The 20,650-nt window shown below is 42.3% G+C and overlaps 1 protein-coding gene and 1 pseudogene across 2 annotated transcripts in view; both read right to left on the reverse strand.

Annotated features, from left to right (window-relative positions):
• Positions 1-20,650, reverse strand: part of ALG9 (ALG9 alpha-1,2-mannosyltransferase) — a 102,236-nt gene that overhangs the window by 16,992 nt on the left and 64,594 nt on the right. For both annotated transcript variants that reach the window (XM_054724882.1, XM_054724883.1), the window contains one exon: positions 5,730-5,860. In XM_054724882.1, the coding sequence (XP_054580857.1) occupies positions 5,730-5,860 (131 nt within the window). The remainder of the gene's footprint in view (positions 1-5,729; positions 5,861-20,650) is intronic.
• On the reverse strand, positions 19,851-20,414 carry LOC114234610 (anaphase-promoting complex subunit 10-like; annotated as a pseudogene).

The raw sequence follows: 20,650 nt of genomic DNA on the forward strand, positions 1-20,650 counted from the left end.
AGATTTAAATTTTAGGGACAAGCATTTGAGAAACAAATGTGATTACATTTCTTGGGAAGGTATTCCCAGTGGCCCTCTCCTTCCCTCCACCCACACTAGAGATGTGCTCAGTGGGCGCACAGGAAACAAAGCAGCAGCTGGGGCCAGCCCAGGTAGAGAAAGCAATTCCTAACAATAACTAGTCACACACTTGTAACAGCAAGGGGAAAATTGTAAAGCTTGACACAGGCCATTGGGAAAAGTCATGGGCTTCCAGGATCTAAAATGTGGCCTGATCTTTCTCTGAAACAATGTGACTCCTGAGTCTACCTCTCTTTTGCAGTTGAGTTCACTCCCTCATTACAGTAAAACCTTGATATAATGGACTAATTCGGGCAAGGGAGTATCTGTTAAAGCCACCGTCTGTTATATAATAAAGTGGGCAAACCCACTTTATTATATAACAGACAAATTAGTTAGTTTACCTGTTTTTACTTAGACATGTTTATGTAGTTAAAATTACATATGTATGGAAGTTTAATTTCACAGAAAAGTTTTCTATTTGTATTACTGTAATTTTAAATTTATACTGAATAGGTCTAGTAAATATGTGTATTCACCAGTCACCGGAGTAAACAAATGCACACAGCTGGGGCGTGGCTTAGTGCATGCGGGAACATTGGCTGGCACAGTTAAAACTGCTATAAAAGTCTTGCCATGGGACAATAGAACCAATTACCAGCACGGTGCAGTGTGATCACGTGCTAATCATTCTGTAGGAGGAGTGACTCTTGGATTTAAATATGTAGATATTGTTGTAGATATGTATATTTATTTATGTCAGCAAAATTACTACAGTGTTTTTTCAAACATATGGACTATTTGCTAAAATGTGTTAAAAATAACAAAAAAATAACCTGTTAATTTAATTATAAGCAAATCTTGGTTAAAAGCGTTTAAAAATTAATAGAGTTTTAATTTAATTCTCACATATGACACACGGACCGGAAATTTTGTCTGTTAAATCCGAAGTCCATTAAATCAAGGTCTGCAAAATTGAGGGTTTACTGTACCTTTCATCTAGTCAACCAGCACAGCCTCCTAACTTGTTTCTATGCCTCCAACTTCCCCTGCTTTCAGGCCACCCCACACTATCACCGCAGCAATCTTCAATAGCATTTCCTTTTGAACTCTTCCTCCCTCCTGTGCTCCAATAGCACTTCTCTGAACTACGGTGTACCTCCCCACACATACAATAAATTCCCTAAGGCAGTGGTTCGGTCCGCACAGTCTAGAGTCTTAGATGTAGAAGATGATGAATAAATGCTGACCAAATTGATCCAATTATGCCTTATTTTTGCCCTTAAAATAGTTTGTTAGGAAAGCAGGATGTTCAGTGGGGAACAGTGAATGGCATGTCCCTAGTGTGTCCCCTGCTCCTGCTGGCAAGGAGCATGCTGAACACAGGCCTGGAGGAGTGATTCTCAACCACATCCCTTGTGTGATGGCCGGTCCCCTCCAGTCACTCTGCTCACCACAAGACAGGTGGGAGATGACCAACACCTTCTGTTCTTCCCTCAAGTTTTCCAGTGAAAAGCACACCCACATGTGTCTTCACCTTGTCCGGGGCTCTCAGTTTATGTGCACCAGCGAAAAGGGGAAATGGGAATGAGGAACCCTTCTCCTTTTTTAAATCCTCACCTGAGAATATTTTTCCCTTGATTTTTAGAGAAAGTAGAAGAGAGAGGGAAAGAGAGAGAGAAATATCAATGCAAGAGAAACATATCATTGGCTGCCTCCTGCATGCCCCACGACCAGGGCCTGGGCCAGGAGGTCTGAGGTACGTGCCCTTGACCGGAATCAAACCGGGACCCTTTGGTCCGCAGGCTGATGCTCTATCCACTGAGCCAAACCGACTAGGGCGGAACCCTTTTCCTTTCAATCCTTTAAAACCAGAATGAAAATAGGTCACCTCAAAAAAACTCACTTGCCCCATGTGCCATGAATAGTTTATTCTCTAAGCAATGTACTGCTGGTCAGTGTTTGGGAACCACAGAGTTTCTGTTGTCAGTAGGAAGGCTGTTTGGGATCTGCTGTCCCCTCAGAGCTGGAGATTTTTCCAGGCCCAGATCTCATGTTGTCACAGTTTCTCGACCCCAAATCGAAGTCACAGTAGAGACCTACCCCAACTACTACATCAAATAACAAGCCAGGCACCAAAGAACGTGTGACGCAGACAACTTCATACCCTCACACTGCTTCTCTCCAACTCCCTCCTCTTACTCTCCAATTCTGACAGTTTTAACATCAATCCATCCATGACTCTACCCTTCATGGCTTCCCACTTCCTCAATGCCCTGTCCTTCCCTCCTTATCCAACTTAAGGCTATCAATCATTATATCACTTCCCTGTGCAAACCCTCACTTCCCTTGCCATTTCATGTTTTGTTGAACTTTTTAGGCTAAAACCCAACCCTATACACTAAGGCAGGCAAATGAATGTTCAAAGCAGTATTATTTATAACTAGAGGCCCGGTGCACAAAATTCGTGCATGGGGTTGTGTCCCTCAGCCCAGCCTGCACCCTCTCCAATCTGGGACCCCTTGAGAAATGTCCAACTGCCCTTTTAGGCCCGATCCCACCGGTGGGATCGGGCCTAAAAGGGCAGTTGGACATCCCTCTCACAATCCAGGACTGCTGGCTCCCAACCACTTGCCTGCCTGCCTGCCTGATTGCCCCTAACCGCTTCTGCCTGCCAGCCTGATTGATGCCTAACTGCTCCCCTGCTGGCCTGATTGTCCCTAACTGCCCTCCCCTGCCAGCCTGGTCACCCCTAACTGCCCTCCCCTGCCAGCCTGGTCGCCCCTAACTTCCCTCCCCTGCAGGTCTGGTCGCCCCCAAATGCCCTCCCTTGCCAGCCCGGTAACCCCTAACTGCCCTCCCCTGCCGTTCTGGCTGCCCCCAACTGCCCTCCCCTGCAGGCCTGGTCCCCCCCACAACTGCCCTCCCTTGCAGGCCTGGTCCCCCCGAACTGCCCTCCCCTGCTGGCCATCTTGTGGCGGTCATCTTGTGTCCACATGGGGGCAGCCATCTTGTGTGTTGGAGTGATGGTCAATTTACATATTACTTTTACTAGATAGGATAACCTAAAAGTGGAAATAACCTGAATATCCATCAACTGGAAAAGGGACAAACACAATGGGTATATCCACAGAATGGAATAGTATTCAGCAATAAAAAGGACAGCACTGATATATGCTATCATATGAATAAACCTCAAAAGCATGCTAAGTGGAAAAACCCTGATACAAGACCCCACATATTACATAATTTTGTTTATATGAAAGGTTCACAAAAGGCAAATCCATAGAAATAGAAAATAATGAGTGGTTTTCTGGAGCTGGGAGTGGGAAAGAGGGCTCTTATTGGAGTGATGGAAATGTTCTAAAATTGAACTGTGGTGATGGTTGCATAACTTGGTAAATTTACTAATGATCATTGAATTGTACACTTAAAATGGGTACATTTTATGGTATGTAAATTATACTTAATAAAGTTGTATGTTTGGTTTTTTTAAAAAAAACAACTTATTAAATTCACCTGTTTTGTGATTCACTAGTTCAGCTTTAACTAGCTGGAAAAGAGAAAAGCAACCACAGTGGTCCCACTTAAGACTCGAGTGACTTTTAAAAAATGTATTGCCCTAGCTAGTTTGGCTCAGTGGATAGAGCATCAGCCTGTGGACCAAAGGGTCCCGGGTTTGATTCGGGCAAGGGCACATGCCTGGGTTTTGTGTGCAGGAGGCAGCCGATCAATGATTCTTGTTGTTGATGTTTCCATCTCTTTTTCCCTCTCCTTTCCTCTCTGAAATCAATAAAAATATTTTTAAATGTATTTATTGATTGATTTCAGAGAGAGAGGGGAAGAGGAAGAGAGAGAAAGAGAGAGAGAGGGAGGAGGAAGAGAGAGAGAGAGAGAGAGAGAGAGAGAGAGAGAGAGAGAGAGAGAGAGAGAAACATTGATTTGTGTTGCACTTATTTATGCACTCATTGTTACTTTTTGTATGTGCCCTGACCAGGGCTTGAACCTGCAAGCCTGGCATACAGGGATGACACTCTAACCAACTGAGCAAAGAAAGGTTCAGAAAAGCCAAATCTATAGAAATAGAAAATAGCGTTCAAGTGAGTTCCCGAGTCTGTCCTCCAATCATACCATAATTCTCAAGCTCCTTTTGTCTCTTACTCTCCTCAATTATTTCACACCTTCTCTCTCCTCAAATCTCTAACACCACATTCCCTAGTCTCCCTTTTCATCTGAGAATCCTATTCCTTCTTTGCTGAGAAAACTGAGGTCATCAGAAGAGAACTTCCAGACCCCCATCATCACACCTACCTGCTGCCTGTTACTATTATGCTGCCTAGTAGCTACGTGTGGCTATTTAAATTAGTGAAGATTAAGTAAAACTAGCAATTTGGTTCCTTCATCTTGCTAGTCTCTTTCTGAATGCTTAACAGCTCCTAGTACATGGCTGTGGCTCCTGTATTAGATGGAGCAGAACATCTCCATCCTGCAGGAAGTTCTCCCGGGCAGTGCTGTTCAGAGACCTATCTGTACATCTGCCTACAGCACATCCTGACTTACTTGTGCAGCTCCTCTCACCTAACTCAAGGGCAGTGCTCCAGCAATTCTTCCCTTTCTCCATGATCAGGTTTCAGCTCTATTATGGTATATACACACTACCATAATTTAAAAAAAATTTAAGGGTAAAAATCTTTCTAGTCAGCACTTCCCTACACCCACCATGAGCTACAGCCTTGTTTCTCTGTTTCCTATTATAGCAAAACTTTCCAAAAGACTTGTCTATATTTGCCTTTTCCAATTCTTATTCTGTTTTTGCTTTGGCCCATCTAATCTCTCAAGGGCTACGCCTCACTACTCCACCAAAACTGCTTTTATCAGCTGCCAAGTCCAATGGACAGTTATTCTTCCTCTCACTTGATATACCAGCAGCTTCTGATGACCCCCTCCTCCTAAAAACATTCTCTTCCCTGTTTCTGAGTTCCAGACCTGTCTCTCAAGACAAGCTCCTCTACCTTTTGCTCTTTGCCCGATCTCTTGGATTCTGGGCCTCCCTGAACCTCCTCAACTTCAACTGTCTGTTTACCTTTACCTCTGCCCACAGACAGCCTGACCCTTCCAACTCACCCCCGCCCCATTACCACTTCACCTGAATGCCCTGACTCCCCTCATCTTAATTCTGAGACCTTTCTGAAGAGCCAGCCACGCCCGGGTCTATTTGGTCTCTCTAGTTAAGACAAAGTAAGGCCTATCCCATCCCTGACTGAGCCTTGTGCCTAAAAATAATGGATATGAACTTCTAGCTCCTTAAAGGACAGAGTCAATCTTCCTAATTGTGTTAGAATACTCTCAGTTAAAATAGCTGAAGTTGGTTGCGGAAAATTATCAATGTCAAACACTTATTTGTATTTTCTTCATGGATCAATCTGCTTTACTTAGATTCTTTTATTTAGATGATACTAGAATATACTTTGTATTCTGTTGCCTAAAAAAAAGAGTGCGCTTTTAGATTTCTCAGGAAACTGGACAAGGATAGAAGATGTGCTGGGGTCCAAATATAAAGTAAAATGATGGCTACTCGCGTCAGCCCAGGGCTGGAATTTATTCAATCCTAGATTCCAATTTTCACCTTTACTAATCCTAACACATCTCTTAGGATTAAAGCCACATACCTGGAAGCATCAAGGAACGGTCTGTAGGCCAGGCTGATCCATTCTTCCCTGTTAGATGAATATTTTGGCTCCCGGGGTGTTTCTCTCATGGTGTCCAAATCCACTAAATAATGGCATTTACTGATGTCAATCTGCAATGGAGAAAGGCCAACTCTTCATTAGCAATTACAAGGGTCCCTTCAGGGTCAGGAACATAAACTGCAATTCTAAGCATTCCACAGGGTTTTAGAAGCACAAGCATCCAACTCCTCAGATGTAACCTGTGTTCTCTCCACTCAGGTGAGAGTGTTGGGTGTTGGGGTATTACCTGGGCTCCGGGAAGTAAGGGGGAGATATGCATGCACCGAGCCAAAATATATGTAAGCTTTGGGAGTTTTGATTTTAGTTTGAGTATTAAGTCCTTTTAGCCAAACACACTCTTGAACCTAGCATGAATGTACAACCTACTCGAAAAAATTACGTATCTTCTTTTGTTCACTATTGTTCCCTCCCAATGACCACTTCTTGTTGTGGAGATTGAAAGGCAAGACTAAACACACATGCTAATGTGAAAGGAAACCCTGTCTCTGCTGACAGAACCGTGTGAGGGTGCAGGGATATCATGCATATCGTCTCCTTCAAAAATTCAACAGAACCGACAGAGACATAGGAACTGTTCCTGCAGCAAAAGAACAATAAACTGTGCAGAAGATTATGAAAAATATATTGTAACAATAAGCAAAACTATAGTCATTCAGTTGCTCACATCATGGAGATAACACAGCTTCACAGATTCTCAGAAGAGAATATTATAACCATGTTGGGCCTGGCTGGCATAGCTCAGTGGTTAAGCATTGACCTATGAACGTGGAGGTCATGGTTCCATTCCTGGTCGGGGCACATGCTGGGGTTGTGGGCTCAATCCCCAGTGTTGGGTATGCAGGAGGCAGCCAATCAATGATTCTCTCTCATCACTGATGTTTCTATCTCTCTATCTCCCTCTCCCTTCCTCTCTGAAATCAATAAAAATATATTATAAAAAAACCCACACATAATTGGTAGTGCTTATAACAAAATTAATTCAATGGAATATGCTATAAACTGTAGGATACTTCTGCAGTTAAATACTTCATTTCAAACAATAATTACATTCTCTCATCTTGAAGCCATCAGAATATTTACTACCTATAGGGAAAATTTTTAATTTTAAATAAACTTTTAACTTTTTAAAAATAAAAAATAAAGACTTGAGGTGGTAAACACATAATACAATATACAGATGATGTATTATAGAATTGTAACCCTGAAATCTATATAATTTTATTAACCAATGCCACCCCAATAAATTCAATTAAAAATCCTACCTAATAAAATAGTAATATGCAAATTGACCGCACCTTCGCTACGCCCAAGCCACGCCCACCAGCCAAAGCCACGCCCACCATCCAATCAGGGTGAGTATGCAAATACCCAACAAATATGGCGGTTAATTTGCATACGCTGAGGGAGGGAGGAGTGAAGACTGAAGACAACTTAGAAGGAAGAGGGAGGAAAAGCAGAAAGCAAGGTGGCTGCCAGAGGGAAAGCCCCGGCGGGTCGGGGCGGGGCAGGGGGGGCGGGGTGGGTGCAGGTGCAGGTGCAGGCGCGGCAGCCGCAATGACGGCGGCAGCAGCAGCGCACGCGGCGGCAGCGGCCGCTTGCAGGATTCTTCCTGCAAATGGGCTACTAGTAAAATAATAAAGACGACACATAAGTTTCTTTGAGGTTAAATAAAACTCAAAGATAGAAAATATCACTGTGATATTGGATTTAAGATAAATATATATTTTGGGTTTTGTCCATCATTCCTGGCTCACAGCTCCCAAAACCCTTGTTATTTCCTAGTTAATAGCAATGGGAGCATCTTTTGTTATAATACTAGAGGCCCGGTGAATGAAATTCATGCACTCGGGGGCAAGGAGGGGGCGTTCCTCAGCCTGGCCTGCGCCCTCTCACAGTTCGGAAGCCCTCGGGGGATGTCCGACAAGCCGGCAGTTGGACATCCTTAGTGCTGCCATGGAGGCGGAAGAGGCTCCCACCACTGCCGCTTTGCTCACCAGCCATGAGCCGGGCTCCTGGCTGAGCAGCACTCCCCTGTGGGAGTGCACTGACCACCAGGGGGCAACTCCTGTGTTGAGTGGCTGCCCCCTGGTGGTCAGTGAGCATCATAGTGACCAGTCATTCCATCGTCTGGCTGAAACTGGCTCTCCAACATTCCCCAAGGGGTCCCGGATTACAAGAGGGCACAGGCCAGGCCGAGGGACCCCACTGGTGCACGATCAGGGCCAGAGAGGGACTGTGGGAGGGCTCCAGGGCATGTCTGGCCCATCTTGCTCAGTCTGATCGGCCAGACCCCAGCAGCAAGCTAACCTACTGGTCAGTGGTCAGTGCATGTCATAGCAACTGGTCGACCAGTTGACTGTCCACCCCATGGTGGTCAGTGCACGTCATAGCGAGCAGTTGAGCGGCCTTAGCATATCATTAGCATATTATGCTTTGATTGGTTGAATGGCTGACTGGACAACTGGACACTTAGCATATTAGGCTTTTATTATATAGAATTAGGTCTCCTGTCCTCAGTTCCTGAAATTCCTTCAAAGCCATAGAGATGAAAGGTGCATCTCATTATTCATACCAAGCCACCTTCAATGGCAACTGAGTTTACATTAATAGGGTAACTTTTGGAAAGCACCTAAAAATGAGGGAGGAGGCTGGTTACTAGATGAACTAACCAAGTGATTAGAGGGTTGAAACTTTCAGCCCCACCCCTGACCTCTGAGGAGGAAGAAGGGTTATATCCTGAGTTTAATCACCAATGGCCAATGATTTCATTAATCATGCCTGTGTAATGAAGCATCCATAAAAACCGAAAGAACGGGTCCAGGAGATTAAGTTGGTAGAAGATTTTAAAAAAACTGGATGAATCTACTAAAATTGAACATAGATATTTCCTATGATCCAACAATTCTACTCCTTGGTATTAGATTGAACCATATGACATCATCAATATTTGACTGTTTAATGCACAAAATTGGTCATTTCACATGGTTCAAGCTAAGTATATCCAATAGAAATGCATGCAGCAAAAAGACAAGTTCAAGAATGTTCAGTGTCATTATTTGCAGTTGGTTCAGATTGGAAAACAAACAAACATCCAACAGTAAAATAATAAATTGTGGTATAGTCATACAATTAAATTCTATCTACAATAATAAAAGCATAATATGCTAATTAGACTGGACGTCCTTCTGGACATCCTTCCAGACGAAGCCGGGGCTGTGAGGGAAGCCGGGGTCCCAGGTGGCAGAGGGGAGCCGGTGCCAGCAGCCAGGGGAAGGAAGGTCTACTCTTGCATGAATTTCGTGCATCGGACCTCTAGTATAGTAATAAAAGAGAACAAACCACAGATACATAAAACAACATGCATGATTATCACAAACAAAATGTTGAGTGAAAGGATTAAGGCACAAAAAAAGTGCAATATGATTCCATGAATATGAAGTTCTACAACAGGCAAAACTAAATCATACTATTTAGGAATGTATATAAGAGGAGTAACTGTAAAGAGGAAAGCAAAGAAATCATTATCATAGAATCGGGAAGCTCCATCTGAAGGGTGACTAGGTAGTGACAAAAGGAACTACTGGAAGCTTCTGGGTGCTGGCAATGCCTTGGTATTTGACCTGGGTGATGGTTACACAAGTATTTGCTCTATTTTCTATTATTATTAATTTACTGCACACTTATGTTTTATGCACTGTGGTTTACACACAATTGAAGGTTTTTTAAGTGCATATAAGAAAAACTCAGTCACCTCTGGCTTATAGTAAACTCTGTTCTTCCCCAACCTCTCACTCAGAGTAATAGTCTCATTATCTCCCAACATTATTTTTATGTAATAAAGACTCCAGTCTTACATCTGGCTCTGCACATGGGCTGTTTCTCCAGGAGAGAGAAAGCATACTGAGAATTGACGTCAGATCCAATTCCATTCCACATAACACTCTAAAAATGACCCTTTGCATAAACACTTCAGGAAGCAGCCTTTTTGGTCTGAACCTCCACTCTGTAGCTCCCAAGGATTTTGAAAACATGAAAACTTTTTTTAAAAAGTTTTGCAAGTACCATGTCTCTGTAATCAAACAAAAGCAGCAAGGGCCACAGGCTCTCATGGTCTCATGCCTAGACCTCCTTTGGTGAGGGAGCTCTGAGTAGGACATTTCAATACTTGACCTCAGTCAGACACACTACAGGCCTCATTATCTAGATTGAGATGTGGATAGTAACTAATTAATGCCAAACTATGCCAGTCAGCTTTAGGCTCCACTCATTAACCATCCATATATAAATTCTATTTAAAATACAGTTTTATAAAGATAGAAACCGCCCTAGCTGGTTTTGCTCAGTGGATAGAGCATTGGCCAGAGGACTGAAGGGTCCCAGGTTCGATTCCCAGTCAGAGCACTGCCCGGGTTGCAGGCTCAATCCCCAGTAGGGAGCATGCAGAAGCCAGCCAAACAGTGATTTTTCTCTCATCATTGATGTCTTTCTCTCTCTCTCCCTTTCTCTCTGAAATCAATAAAAAAATATTTTTAAGAAAAGACATAAATCAAGACAAAATCATATTAATTACAATTCTAATCCATTTTTAAAAATGTAATCTCTTTAAATCCTTTCTAGGAAACAGCTGCTAAAGATTCTTTTTTTCTAGGAAGCAGTTACTGAACAACTGAAACACACAAGGACAAAAGCCTCTGGCAGAAAAATGGTTACTATGATCAAGGGCAGGCTCTCTATTAGAGATGAATTAAGATAATTAGAAAAAGATGCTCTAACAATCAATAAATAAAAAGGCAACCTAGGAAATAAAAAACAATATTTGCAAACCATATATCTGATAAGGTATTAATGCTCAAAATATATAAGGAACCCATACAACTCAATAGCAAAACAACAAATATTGGATTTAAAAATGGGCAAAGGTCCTCAACAGACACTTTCCCAAAGACATACAGGTACATGAAAAGGTGCTTAATATTACTGATCATTAGGGAAATGCAAAGCAAAACACAATGAGAGCCCAGCTGGTGTTGCTCAGTGGTTGAGTATCGACCAATGCACCAAGAGGTCACTGGTTCAATTCCTGGTTGGGGCACATGCCCAAGTTTTGGGCTTGATCCCCAGGGGGGGTGTACAGGAGGCAGCCAATGGATGTTTTGTTCTCAATGATGTTTCTATCTATCTCTCCCCTGAAAGCCTGATTGATGCCTCTCTCTCTAATAATCAATAAAAAAATATTTTTTAAAACATAAACAAAGACCACAATGAAATATCACCCACACCTGTTAGAATGGCTATAATCTAATCTAATAATAGAGGAATATGCACATTTGCTGGGACACCATAACATTACGACCAATCTACAAGCAGTGGAGAGCTACAGGAGGGCGGGGCAGCAAGTTATGAGCTGAGGAGAGCTACCAGCGGTGGTGGGCGGAGTGGCCAGCTGAGGCAAGCAGCAGCGAGCTACTCGTGCACGGATTTGTGTGCAGGGCTACTAGTCAAAAAGATAGAAGATAACAAGTGCTAGTGAAGGTGTAGAGAAAAGGGAACCTTGGGTACACTCTTGATAGGAATGTACACTGGTACAGCCATTATGGAAAACAGCCAGGAAGTTCCTCAAAAAAATTAAAAACATAACTACATACTGTATTATCCAACAATCCTAGTTTGGGTATATATATGAAGGAAATGAAATCACTATCTTAAAGGGAATGTGCACCACCATGTTCACTGCAGCATTATTTACAATAGCTAAGACAAGGAAACAACCTAAGTATCCATCAATGGGTGAAATGTGATATGTATATACCACACACAATGAAATACTATTCAGTCATAAAAAGAAAGGAAACACTGCTATTTGTGACAACATAAATGAAACTTGAGGGCATTATGCTAAAATAAGGCAGACAGAGAAAGACAAATAATAAATGATCTCACTTTTATGTGTAATCTAAAAAAGTTGAGATCATAGAAACAGAGTAGAATGGTGGTTACCAGGGGCTGAGGAAATGAAGAGATATTGGTCAAAAAGCAGTTGTAAGAGGACTAAGTTCTGGAGACCTAACGTACAGCAGGGAGACTAAAGTTAATAATACAGTGTTGTATACTTGAAATCTCCCAAGAGAGTAGATCTTAAAATTCCTCACCACACACACACAAAAAAAGGTAAGCATGTGAGGTGATGGATGTGTTAAGTAACCTTATTGTGGGAATCATTTCACAATATATACATACTAGAGGCCCAGTGCATGAAATTCGTGCACGGGGGGGGGACACCCCCCTTGAGGGATGTCCGACTGCCCATCCCTGGGATCGGGCCTAAATGGGCAGTCGGACATCCCTCTCATAATCCAGGACTGCTGGCTCCCAACTGCTCGCCTGCCTGCCTTCCTGATTGCCCCTAACCGCTTCTGCCTGCCAGCGTGATCACCCCCTAACCACTCCCCTGAAAGCCTGATTGATGCCTAACTGCTCCCCTGCCAGCCTGTTTGCCCCTAACTGCCCTCCCCTGCAGGCCTGGTCACCCCTAACTGCCCTCCCCTGCAGGCCTGGTCACCCCTAACTGCCCTCCCTTGCAGGCCTGGTCCAACCCAACTGCTCTCCCCTGCAGGCCTGGGTCCCCCCCAACTGCCCTTCCCTGCAGGCCAGGTCACCCCCAACTTCCCTCCTCTGCCGGGCTGGTCACCCCTAACTGCCCTCCCCTACAGGCTTGATCGCCCCCAACTGCCCTCCCTTGCAGGCCTGGTCCCTCCCAACTGCCCTCCCCTGCTGGCCATCTTGTGGTAGCCATCTTGTGTCCATATGGGGGCAAGATCTTTGACCACATGGGGGCAGCCGTCTTGTGTGTTGGAGTGATGGTCAATCTGCATATTACTGTTTTATTAGATAGGATAGAGGCCTGGTGCATGGGTGGGGGCCAGATGGTTTGCCCTGAAGGGTGTCCCAGATCAGGGTGGGGGTTCCCTTGGGGTGTGGGGCGGCCTGGGTGAGGGGCCTGTGGTGGTTTGCAGGCCGGCCATGCCCCCCGGCGACTCAAGCGGAGGCCCTGGGATCTGGGATTTATTTATCTTCTATAATTGAAACTTTGTAGCCTGGAGCAGAGCCAAGCCTCCTGCTCGCTCCATGGCGGCAGCCATTTCTGTTGGGATTTATTTATCTTCTATAATTGAAACTTTGTAACCTTAAGCAGAGGCCTGGGCCTGCCAGGGTGTGCAGAAATCTTGGCTTCCTCCATCACTGGGGGCAACCCTAGCCTCCTGCTTGCTCCAGCTCCGTGGCTGCTGCCATTTTTGTTGGGCTTTATTTATCTTCTATAATTGAAACTTTGTAGCCTTGAGTGGAGGCCTGGGCATGCCAGGGTGTGTGGAAAGTTTGGCTACCTCCATCGCCAGGGAAACCCAAGCCTCTTTCCTGCTCGCTTTGTGGCTGCAGCCATCTTGGTTGAGGTTAAAAATTTGCATAGTCACTCCTGATTGGTTGGTGGGCATGGCTTGTGGGTGTAGCGGAGTGATGGTTAATTTGCATATTACTCTTTTATTAGATAGGATGTCAAATCATCATATTATATACCTTAAACATATACAATGTTATGTTTCTTTCTTTTTTTTTAAATATATTTTATTGATTTTTTACAGAGAAGAAGAGAGAGGAATAGAGAGTTAGAAACATCAATGAGAGAGAAACATCGATCAGCTGCCTCTTGCACACCCCCTACTGGGGATGTGCCCGCAACCAAGGTACATGCCCTTGACCGGAATCGAACCCGGGACCCTTGAGTCCGCAGGCCGACGCTCTATCCACTGAGCCAAACCGGTTTCGGCTACAATGTTATGTTTCAATTAAATCTCAATAAAGCTAGAAAATTTTATTTTAAAAATTAGAAGAGGAGTTTCAAGTCAGAGGCCTAGAATCAGGTCTGGGCTCTACCACAAAATAGCTGGGTGACCCACACTTATGTAAGTTTTTATACCTCAATTTCTTCTTTTGTAATATAAGGATAATACCATTTACCTCAGAGTCATAATGAGGATTAAATGAGGTGATTCATTTAAATAAAACTTGTAAACTATAAAGGACTACACAAATAGTGTAATAGTAAAGGAATCTTTGACTAACTTGGTGAAATGTGAGAACTTGACTGATAGAAAAGAACCCGGGAGCATCAGAGCCCATTGAAAGGAATTATTCTTTTTTTCAGCCTAGATTGCTGGTTACTGTCAATTCGAGTTATGTCCATGTAGGACAGAAGGGTTACAATACTAACTATTCATAGTCCTTGAATAGTGATGAGTTGGCAACATTCAGTAAATGATATTAAAATGAATCTTCTGGGCATCATCAAAAACTTTATTTGGTGAATCTAAACTAAGGAATATAAAATTCCTATAAGACATGTCTCTGTTATTAAACTTACAATTTAGGTCAGGAAATGACATTAGCACATATGAAATATGGAAACTAAGTACTATAAGAGCAATCAGAGTTGAGAAATAGAGAAATCACTGGGGCCCACAGTAGGTGAAAAGAAGCCCTAGAGATGGTGGTAAAAAAGAGAATAGAGGGAAAAAGGAAGAAATGGGCATGGCTTACAGGGAAAACAGGAGGAATATCTGCTTGTCCCAAGAGGTGTGTATTGAGAACAAAACTAGAGAGAGAAGTTTGATGACCAAAATTAGGAGAATCTGCATTTTGTGCATCTGGGATCTACTCTGCCTTTTCAGCCAAGGAATAAAATGAATTATTCCTTGGCCAGTGCTGTTCAGTGGTTAGAGTGTAGCCCAAGCACCGAAGGGCTGTGGGTTCGATTCTTGGTCAAGGGCTTGTACCCAGGTTGCAGGTTCCATCCCTGGCCCCGGTTGGGGCACGTGCAGGAGGTAACCCATTGATGTGTCTCTCTTATATTGATGTTTTTTCTCTCTCTCCCTCTCTTCTCTTCCCTCCCTCCCTTCCACTCTCTCTAAAAAGTAATGGAAAAAATATCCTCAGGTGAGGATTAACAACAACAACAACAAATATATATATATATATCTCAGAAAGAGAGGTCCATACTAATGTGATGCTGGGGGCGGGTGGACCAAGGAAGTGCCCCGGCCCTCAGGACACCAGACACTAACGCAGTACCCAGTGGTGAAGTGATGACACCTTGAAGTTCTAGGCAGTGAGAATGAAGAACAAGGAAAGGATAAATATCAGGTCTATTTCAAAGGAATCACTGGTACCAAAATGTCTAACCCAGTGACCTGGGAAAAGAGGGGCTGCAGTGAAGAGTCACTTGGGTGAGCTGTAGAAAAGATGGTTAACTTGTTTTATACCTACTGAGGTGGGGAAAGCACTGTGTATTCAAGTAATTGAAAGAAGGCCGATGTGACTAGGGCACTGAGAGAGAGGTTTTGTTCCTACTGCCAAATATTCTCTGTGTCCACCTCATAAATCCCCATTCCTTCTTCAGATTTCAGCTAACAATGACTTCCTTAAGAAGGACTTCACTGTTCACTTAAGCTAGGAGAGATCCCCGGATTACATGCTCTTACAGCAACCAGTAATTCTCCACTAAAACATTTCACAATTATAATTTGTGAATTAATTGGGAAATTAGTCAATTCTATGGAAGCTGGGGCTCTGTCTCATTTACTCATGCATTCCACAAACCTAGTACAGTAGGTTTCCTTAAACCAGCGATTGCCAACCTTTCGGACCTCACGGACCACCAGTGATCCGCGGACCACAGGTTGGTGACCGCTGCTCCAAAGGTTTCCTTAAAGCACACAGTAGGTGCTAAGTATATGCACCGTTAACAAATGCACACAAGAATGCATGAGAAAAAAAGTGAAAATAAGAGGAGGGAGGAAAAGGTGAAAGCATAGGAAAGGGGGAGAAGAAAAGATCAGAGAGGAGCAGAAGACCACAGATAAATTTGGGAGGATGCCTACTGTACAGGCAGAAGAAAGAATTGGAAAAAGCAAGGGACGGGGGGGGGGGGGGGGGGGAGCGGGGGCTATTACAAGAGACGAATCTGAGAACACAGTTCTGAAATTCAGGGGGAGAAGGGATTTCAAAAAGCCATAGGAAGGCTGTGAGGAGGCTGAAGACAGAAAAGGTGACTACGGGAACAGGTTCAACAGCTGTACCAAACAGTAGAGTTATAAGTTTAGAATGCCATGTGGGGACAAGGAAAGAACGAGTGGTCCAACCTCCTTTTCTCAGTGACCTTCCCTGCTGTCTACCCAGCTGCCTGAGCCATGCCCCACAAGTCCTAAGACAGGAAGGATGTGAACGTGAATTTAGGCATCTCTTAGCTGGAAATGACAATGACGCATGAAGGCTATAAAAATAGAGATCTCTGTCAAAGGCCAACATGAGGTTCAAGAACATCACAGAGAAACCATCTCCATATATAAGACAGGTCTTATTTCTCAAATGTCACTGAAAATTCTCTGGTAAACAACTGCAATAAAGAATCCGCTAAGAGTTCAAGAGGAGAATGTGAAAGATCAATCGAAATCAATTTTCCTATAACTTCCAAGGCTAATGGGAGAATTGAAGCGGAAAAACACTGCTTAGAAACTTTGCCCATAACTAAGTAAAATGTGATCATAACTGAGGCCCTCAAACAGCAACAGTGGCTGACATATGTTATGAATTTAATATTTAACCTTTAAGCTACTGTATTCAGGATTCTTCTTTCTTTCCAAAACATGTATTAAGTTTTGATTCATCATGTGCCCTCTGTGAGCAATGACAGCAAGGCCCAGGTCCTCTTACAGCGGAGCACTCAGCTCTGTGAAGGCAGGGAGTGAGTCGGCCTGGATCACCTACAGCCCTGGTGCCTGGTACAGTACCCAGCACACAGCAGGCAGTCAAAGAGGAAGGTCATGAGCTGCACCAGTTTGCTGGAAAACTTCAAACACCAAGTGTTAAAAACTATGATCAGCTATTTGTAAGTGCCAAGAATGTCTTCCCGTAGCTTGTAGCCCCGAGAGGACAATCTATTTCCTCTAAAATAGCATATAATAAAGATAAAATCACACTGTAATAAATCTACATAAAAAGTCTCCAGCAAAATGAGTTCAAATCTCCAGTAAATGGACTACTAATTCACCATAACAAGATTTGACTTAGTTTAATATTTTATAGAATGAAAAATTAAAGTATGAGCATTGCCTAGAGAAATCAGTTTAAACAATTATTCCTGGGTCCCACTACTGTGATCAGAATATATAACTCCCTTCAGAATATATAACTCCCCTTAGGAAGGGAAATAGAGAATCCAAAGAGCACAGAAAATGAACAGAAAAGTAACATTTTAAAGCAAACCAAAATTCCACATGGATATTTCTTGTTTATTCCCAATTTTTAGACAAGATGTTAGATACAATTAAGTCCAGTTCTGCAAGCTTGCAGAACTTTCTGCATGTAAAGAATTTCTCTGAGAAGTTATCTTTTGACTCTATTTCAGCCACAATCTTTTATTATGAAAATACAAATATAAAAAGAAACCCTACTGTATTTATACCCTACTATGTTTGGATGTAAATTATATCAGCCATCAAAAGTGCTACCCTATGAAATAACATCAACAAAAAAAGCAGAATAATGTTCTGAAACCCTGCCTCCAATTAAGCATTCTTTTTGTTTAAATATATCTAATGTTACCATTTGCATCAAGAAATAGGGCCCTGAGGGGTCAGTGCTGACATGTACACATAAGGAACTACTGGACATCGAAATTGGGTCTCAAAAGAACTGTTGGTCCAGGGGGAAGCTCGCTACAGATTGATTCATTTGCCTGTCAGCATAAATATTATTGCTCGTCTCACATTCAGTTCTTATTAGTATATATCTAGTGACATTTGATCTCGTTCATCTAGAGGAAATGAGGAACAACATAGACTGAGGAACAAGAACAGAACCAGAAGCAAGGAGGCATCGATCGGACTATCGGGCCTCAGAGGGAGGATAGGGGAGGGTAGGGGGAGGGTGGGGGGAGGGGGAGAGTTCAACCAAAGGACCTGTATGCATGCATATAAGCCTATCCAACGGTTAAGTTCAACAGGGGATTGGGGCATGCGTGGGGAGAGGGGTGGGATGGGAATGGGGGAATGAGGACAAATATGTGACACCTTAATCAATAAAGAAATTTAAAAAAAAAATAAATAAATAAAAAAAAATAAAGTCTTTTCTCAAGCAAAAGCTTTGGAGACAGGTCTGGCTTTCAATGTCCTGGTGCCATGTCTAAGAAACCATTGCCTAATCCAAGGCCATGAAGATTTATGCCTATGCTTTTTTTCTAAGAGTTTTATAGTTTTAGTACTTATATTTAGGTCTTTGATCCATTTTGGGTCACACTTTGTGTTGTGTTAGGGGACCAGCTTCATTCTTTTGCATATGTATATCCAGTTGCTCCAGATCATTTATTGAAAATATTTGTCTTTGAATTGTCTGGCACCTTGTAAAAAAACAATTGACTGTAAATCAATAAAAATATATGTAAAAAAAAAAAAAAAAAAAAAAAAAAAAAAAAAGAAATAGGGCCCTGGCCAGCATGTCTCAGTGGTTAGAGCATCAGCCTGTGCACCAGAGGGTTGCAGGTTCGATTCCCAGTCAAAGGCGCATGCCTGGGTTGCAGGTCCCATCCCTGGCCCACAGGAAGCAACCAATCGTGTGTCTCACATCTGTTTCTCTCTCTCTCCCACCCCCTTCCACTCCCTCTAAAAATAAAAAATCAATGGGGAAAAAAATCCTCCAGTGAGGATTAATAACAATAACAAAATAATAATAAACTCATTAAAAAATATAGGATCTCTAAATACTCTGCCTCTAGCTCTATCTCGATGATTAAGGGAAGTCACTTAACCCAACTTCAGAGGTTTTAACATCTCTCCAAAGGGTTTGGACTGCAAACCACTAAAATCCCTCTCATTGTAGAGAAAATAATTTCATCACAATTGTAAATATAATTTACATTGCTGATTCTCCCTTTCTCAAAGCTACTGCTGCTCATTATTAGATGTGATACCATATACTAGTACACATCCCTTAACTGGAGGTAAATACATAGGAACTGCTTTTTTATAGTGCCAAGATGTGGGCAATTAGAAAGTCTGTCTTAGTTATAGCACTGAACATTGTTGAATATACATATTTGTCTAAAATGGCAAAGGTAAAATAAAATGAGATCATTCAGTTCTATGAACTTGCTGATTTCAAGGAGCTATTTAAAGCCAGATGTTATCATTGTTATTCTGACACTGTTAAATATAGAAAAAGTTAGAGAAATTGTGGGTTTGCATGCCTGAAAAATGTTAAATTTTTAGAGAGCTTCTTCACTTCCGAGTGTTTTAACAATGTGAAATGCATGACTTGAGAACAAGTCACATGTCTGACCTGGAGAGCCTAGAATCATTACCTAGACCTATCCTGAGGTTGGGTGATGACACACTGAAAACCTAGTTGTTTCCCTTCCCACTGCTCAGGTTAGACATTGGTCTCTTTCTCTGACTGTGAATGCAATCTTGTCTTGCTTTTCAACCTGGGGCTTCCCTAAGCCACACCCAATTGATCAGAAATGTCAAATAAATGGAAACTATTTACCTTCCTTGTTAAATCAGTACATGGAAGTGAACACACAGGATGCCGGTATTGCCCCTCAGAGAAGCTAAATCCACAGCTCTCAGTTCCTAAACATATATTTCAATATAAATAAAACTACAGTATACAAAATGCATATGTAGAAAACTGAGAAATCATGGGAGATTATTTAATTTCTGTTGTCTTACAACAGCAAATTCAGGGTTTCTTTTACTACTTTGATTTTCAAAATATCAGTTTACGTAAGTTTAAAATACATCTATAATAAAAAATAAAATTCATTCATTTTTAGAACTAAAGTCACTAATATCATTAAGTACAAAATTAGGAAACAAAAGAAAAATAAGTCACACAACTTTCAGAGTATTTCTACTTTGTTTTTATTTATTTATTTATTTGATGACCAGAGAAAACAAAGATATGTTTAAGGACTTTTGTTCTGTTTCCAGGTCACCTTGTTGAACGATACCTCATGAAATCGATAGTTGTACATCTAGGAAATTTACCAATGGAGCTCTCTTCTACTGGTGTATCTATTTTAATTTGTCTCATGGGAGTGTCGCTTTCATTTTGGTGATTGGCTAGAACAGCAATCTGTATCATGAATGTGCGAGTTGGCTTCTTATAGTTATGAGTTAAAGGAACATGAAGCCAGCCACTTGGTTCCACCAGTTCGAGTTGCTGAATTTCTTGAAGGTTGTGGGAATTATTTCCTACTCTGACTGAGATCTTGCTTGGACTATAGCTTTTACCAGATTTTTAGTCCACATAAATACATAATGTCTTCACCATTGTTTTTCTTCTGAATTGGATGCTCACTAAATGAGGCTGGGAGCCATCTGCTTGCAAATAAGTTTCTCGATTGTCACCTCATAATTGATCTACTCCAAATCCTGGTTTGCAAGATGAGAGTGACCAAACAACTTGTGACCCAATTTCCCATACCATTCCAGTTCTTCCCACCTGCTTAGGGTCAGCACCAGGAGGTGTCTTGTTTGGTGTGGTCATTTTAAAAATATTAGCTTGCAGACGGAGTTTGCTGCAGGTCAAAGTTTTAGGGTTCCCTGCAGCAGCATCACGCCACTTCCCTTAGCTTCTCTGAATTGCCCAGCTTCCCAATGACAGTATTTGTGCTTTAGAGTTAAGTCGAACCATGTATACAAAAAGCTATAAACTTTTGTAAATTTTTTCTTAAAGTTAAATTTTCATTATAATTTAAAAGAGAACCAGAAGCAGACAGACATATAGAT

The sequence above is a fragment of the Eptesicus fuscus genome, chromosome 13 (genome assembly GCF_027574615.1).
Source record: "Eptesicus fuscus isolate TK198812 chromosome 13, DD_ASM_mEF_20220401, whole genome shotgun sequence".
NCBI lineage: Eukaryota > Metazoa > Chordata > Mammalia > Chiroptera > Vespertilionidae > Eptesicus > Eptesicus fuscus.